Source organism: Mandrillus leucophaeus, unplaced genomic scaffold (genome assembly GCF_000951045.1).
Source record: "Mandrillus leucophaeus isolate KB7577 unplaced genomic scaffold, Mleu.le_1.0 Scaffold280, whole genome shotgun sequence".
Taxonomy (NCBI): Eukaryota; Metazoa; Chordata; class Mammalia; order Primates; family Cercopithecidae; genus Mandrillus; species Mandrillus leucophaeus.
Window position 1 is genome coordinate 52,929 of NW_012102921.1, and position 5,157 is coordinate 58,085.

The 5,157-nt window shown below is 55.7% G+C and overlaps 1 protein-coding gene across 1 annotated transcript in view; it reads right to left on the minus strand.

Moving 5' to 3' along the window:
* Window positions 1-5,157, minus strand: part of SH2B2 (SH2B adaptor protein 2) — a 37,515-nt gene that overhangs the window by 16,889 nt on the left and 15,469 nt on the right. The window contains exon 3 of the mRNA XM_011985212.1: window positions 5,075-5,152. Within this exon, the coding sequence (XP_011840602.1) occupies window positions 5,075-5,152 (78 nt within the window). The remainder of the gene's footprint in view (window positions 1-5,074; window positions 5,153-5,157) is intronic.

Here is a 5,157-nt window from a genome sequence, read left to right on the forward strand (position 1 = left end):
TGGAAGGATCGCTTGATCGGGGGAGGTCGAGGCTGCAATGAGCTATGACGGTACCACTATACTCCCGCCTGGGTGACAAGAGTGAGATCCTGCCTAAAAAAAAAAAAAAAAAAAAAAGGAACTCCTCCTATAGTCACCTAGCAAGTCCAGGACAGAACCAGAATTGACATCTGAGCCTCCTACCTCCCAGCCTTGAGGAGAGAACCCCACCTGGGCTGCCTGATACACCCACGAGATCTGTGGTTTTCTTATTTTTGACCTTGACCCATTGTGAGAAATACATTCAACACTGGGGCCCAGTACACACACACGCAGGTAAAAATATCTCTGAAGCAAACATCTCACCAGAAAACAGTTACCCTTCCCGTGTGTGATAGAGTGTGATATTTTCTCTTCTATTCTAGTTCACTTTTTAAAAAATGCTGGTCTTGGCTGGGCGTAGTGGCTCACACCTGTAATTTCAGCACTTTGGGAGGCCAAGGAGGATGACTTGAGGTCAGGAATTCGAGGCCAGCCTGGGCAACATGGTGAAACCCCATCTCTACTAGAAATATAAAAATTAGCCAGGCGTGGTGGTGTGCGCCTGTAATCCCAGCTACTTGGGAGGCTGAGGCAAGAGAATCACTTGAACCCGGGAGGTGGAGGTTGCAGTGAGCCGAGATTACATCACTGCACTCCAGCCTGGGCAACAGAGTGACACTCTGTCTCAAAAAATAAAATAAAATAAAGTAAAAAATAAAAAATAAAAAATAAAAAATGATGGTCTTAAAACCCGGTCACTTAAAAAAAAAAAAAAAGAAAGAAGAAAAAATGCTGGTCTCCTGCTACAGACCTGACCTTCCAGAGCAGGGCCTGGAGCCCCCGGCTCAGAACGGGGCTTGCTGTTTCCTGGAGTGAGTAAAAGGGACCAGTGTTCCCAACAACGCTGCGGGCAGGGTTGATCCAAGGTGAGCTGGCAGGGCTCTGTGGGACCGCCACTCTGTGCCTGGCTCCACTCACTCTGCCTCAAAGCTCCCTGCCGTGAGCCTGAGGCCCCTCCTGGGGCTGGCCTGAGTCTGGGATTCCCAGCAAGGCTTGGTTTCCGAGACAGGAACTTTCTTAGGAGGAAAAGGAAAGGCCACACATTTGATGGGCAGGCAGATGGGAATTCCAGGAAGAACTGGCCCCTGTCCAGCAGGGGCAGAGCTGGGCTTGGAGCAGGAACAGAGGCTGGCTGACCCTGGTGTGCGGCCGTCATGCCGGCCAGCAGGGCTGGGGACAGAGCAGACAGAGGCTTGCAGTGGAGGCCTGGACTGGAAGCTTCAGCAGGGATCCTGCTGGCCAGAGACGCTTTGGTTCCCCAGCTTGGAATCTGAGGTCCATTTGTCCTGGTCCAGCTTCCTCCCACCTGCTCCAGCCACAACTCACTGTGCCCACATGCCTGAATGGTCAACTTGTTTTATAACTCCAGGCCTTTACTCAGAGAGCTTGATCCTCCAGAAGTGCCCGTTCTAGGGTCCTGGCCACCTGGTGAACACGTAGGTAGCCCAAGCTTTTCCTCCAGGGCTTACCCCACTGAAATTTCTTTTTTTTTCTTTTCTTTTTTTTTTTTGAGACAGAGTCTCACTCTGTCACCCAGTCTGAAGTGCAGTGGTACGATCTCAGCTCACTACAACCTCCACCTCCCTGGTTCAAGGGATTCTCCTGCCTCAGCCTCCCGAGTAGCTGGGACTACAGGTGCCTACCACCATGCCTGGCTAATTTTTGTATTTTCAGTAGACACGGGGTTTCACCATGTTGGCCAGGCTGGTCTCGAACTCCTGACCTCAAGTGATCCACCCGCCTCAGCCTCCCAAAGTGCTGGGATTACAGGCGTGAGTCACCGCGCCCGACTGACCCCACTAAGATTTGCAAGCATCCTGAAAATACCAGGTTTCCCAGTGGCTTCCCTAATGGCAGGGGGCTGGCCTCGTTGCTCCTTGGGTCCCCAGGGCTTGGCCTGGCATAGGGCAATGAGGGGACCTGGGGTTCAGGAGGCTCTTCCTGCAGGGGTGAGGAGGCAGGAAGCCAGAGACCTGACTCACTGGGGCTGGCACCTCAAAGGTTGTGTGAGAGGGAAATCTAAGGTGCCAGGCAGGCAATGGCCCCTGAGCCTGCAGGCCCCGAGCTCCTGATGGCTCCAAGGGTGCATCCAGGCCTCTCGGAGGCAAGAGAACTGGACCGTGGGTGGGTGCAGAGGCAGTGGGGGTATCATTCGGGGCATCCCGGGGGCTCACTCACCCTGGGAGCCTGTCTCCTGGGACCAGACACATTTGGGAAACTCAACCAAGCTCTTTACATGGTAGGAGCTGCCCTCCCACGGGAACGACTCCTGAATACCCACAAATGCCCCCACCTTGGCATGACACAAAGGAGGGGAAGGGCCCAGTGACCCCACAGGAACGCTGCCTTCTGCCAAAAGCAAAATTAGTGGGCTCTGCCGGGGCTAAGGAGGTGGTGGGGGGGCACCAGCTGCTGCTTCCCCTCCTCCGACGGCAGCAGACACTGCTATTTACAGAAGGGCAGCTGTGACTGTCACTCAGGCCCAAGGCGCTGGAGCCCTGGGCCTCTGTCCCTGCCCTCTGGGTGACCCTGGGTAAGCCCCACCCCACCCGTCACTGGGCCTCGGTCTCCCTTTCTGACAAGGAGTGGAGTCGGGCTTAGGGTCTAGGATTTCTCCCAGGAAATAAAAGGCAGGGGCCTGGAAAAAAGCCCTAGAGAAGTGGAGGGGTGGTTAGGACCTGGGGAAAAAACTCTTCAGAGAGTAGCTGTGTCCCCAGGACGTCACTTCTCCAGGGCCCATGTCGCTCATGGGCACTGAGCTTTGGGGAGCCCATACCCTTGCACCTCCAGGCACCCAGATTCCCCCAGCAGACTGAGAGATGGAGAGAGAGCCAAGAAGCTGTGGGTGACTCAGAGAGCACCCAGGGACAGAGTGGGCCCTGACGCAGGAGGTGGGTGGGGGCCCCCGGTGGTCCCCGGGGTTGCTGTCCGCTGCTGCACCAGCAAAGCCTCCCCCTGCCCCAACTTCCCAGTGCCCAAGGACCTCCACTTCCACGTTCCTTTCATTCTTGGGACCACCAGGGTGGTGGGTATCATTAGACCAGTTTTTGTTTTTTTTTTTGAGACAGAGTTTCGCTCTTGTTGCCCAGGCTGGAGTCCAATGGCATGATCTCAGCTCACTGCAACCTCCGCCTCCCGGGTTCAAGTGACTCTCCTGCCTCAACCTCCCAAGTAGCTGGGATTACAGGCATGTAATCCTATATTTTTAGTAGAGATGGGGTTTCTCCATGTTGGTCAGGCTGGTCACGAACTCCCGACCTCAGGTGATCTGCCTGCCTCGGCCTCCCAAAGTGCTGGGATTACAGGTGTGAGCCACCGTGCTCGGCTCCCAGTTGTTTTGTTTTGTTTTGTTTTTTTGAGATAGGGTCTCACTCTGTTGCCTAGCTTGGAGGGCAGTGGTGTGGTCTTGGCTCACTGCAACCTCTGCCTCTTGGGTTCAGGCGATGCTCCTGCCTCAGCCTCCCAAGTAGCTTGGACTACAAGTGCGCGCCACCATGCCCCACCATGTTAGCCAAGCTCTGGCACCTGCCATCTGGGTGACGTTGGGCAGGCCACACTCCCTCTCTGAACATCTGTCTGCGCTCTCTTCTGTAATCTGGGGACCATGTGCTCACCTTGCCGGGGTGGGGTACCTAGATGATGACAGCATCTCTGTACAGATGCCCACCAGGCTGGGGTCTGGACACACTGTGGGCTCTCAGACGCTGGGCACTATTGTTACACTATTCCCACTCTCCAAAGCAGGGGGGCCACCTTGGAGAAGATGTGACACTACTGCCAGGGACCTGACGGCCAGCCCTTAAGAGGGGAAGGGTCAGTGCACGCCAGTGAGCAACAATGTTGGTGACAGCTAGAAAGAAGCCTGGCATCTCCCTGGCCAGAAAAGGACCCCCTGGACAGGCGCTGGGCTGGAGCCTGGCAGCTGAGCTGGGGAAGAGCAGAGCCCCATGGAGTCAGACACAGACCTCCCAGGGAGCCCTCTGTGAATGTGCTCAGTCACTCCTGCCCTCATCCCTGCAGGCCTCGGCTCTGGGAGGTGCTAGGCACCCTCGGGCTGCAGGAGAGGAGGGCAGGTAGCCGGTCTCTTGAACAACATCAAGAACGGTGCCCTGGGCCGGGCACAGTGGCTCATGCTTATAATCCCAGCACTTTGGGAGGCCAAGGTGGGGGAAGATCTCTTGAGCTCAGAACTTCCAGACCAGTTGAGCAACATAGATCCTGTCTTTAAGAAAAATAAAAAAAACATTAGCTGGGAGTGGTGGTGTGTGTGGTCCCAGCTACGCGGGATGCTAACAGAGGACTGCTTGAGCCTGGGAGGTGGAGGCTGCAGTGAGCCATGATTGCACCACTGCATTCCAGCCTGGGTGACAGCCCCATCTCGAAACAAAAAAGAAAGAAAGGTCGGACATGGTGGCTCAGGCCTGTAATCCCAACACCTTGGGAGGCTGAGGCAAGCAGATCACTTGAGGTCAGGAGTTCGAGACCAGACTGGCCAACATGGCAAAACCCTGTCTCTACTAAAAATACAAAAATTAGCCGGGCATCATGGCGGGTGCCTGTAAATCCCAGCTACTCTGGAGGCTGAGGCAGGAGAATCCCTTGAGTTCGGGTGGCACAGTTTGCAGTGAGCCGAGATTGTACCACTGCACTCCCGCCTGGGCGACAGAGGGACAGACGGACACACACACACACACACACACACACACACACACACACACACAGAAAAAGAAGAAAGAAAAGAAAAAACCAGTGCCCCAGAACCCTTTGGTGTAGCCAGAGGGCCCTTCCTGGCAAAGGAAGAACCAGGGTTGAAGGGGTGACTTGTCCAAGAGGCATGACAGGCCCACCTCCCAGGGTCCTGGCACCAAATACTCCACCCTGTCAACCAGATTAGACCACGTGGTCCCCAAAGGCAGTGTCCCTGGCACCCTCAGCTGCTGCCCAGGCGCCCCCTCTGGTCCCCCCAGGAGGTGGAAGTTATGGGGTAACTCACCTTGGGCGGCACGAAGAACTCCAGGCGGAAGCGTTCCTCGGCCACAGCCCTGCGCAGGAGCAGGCGGCACTTCTGCCACTGCG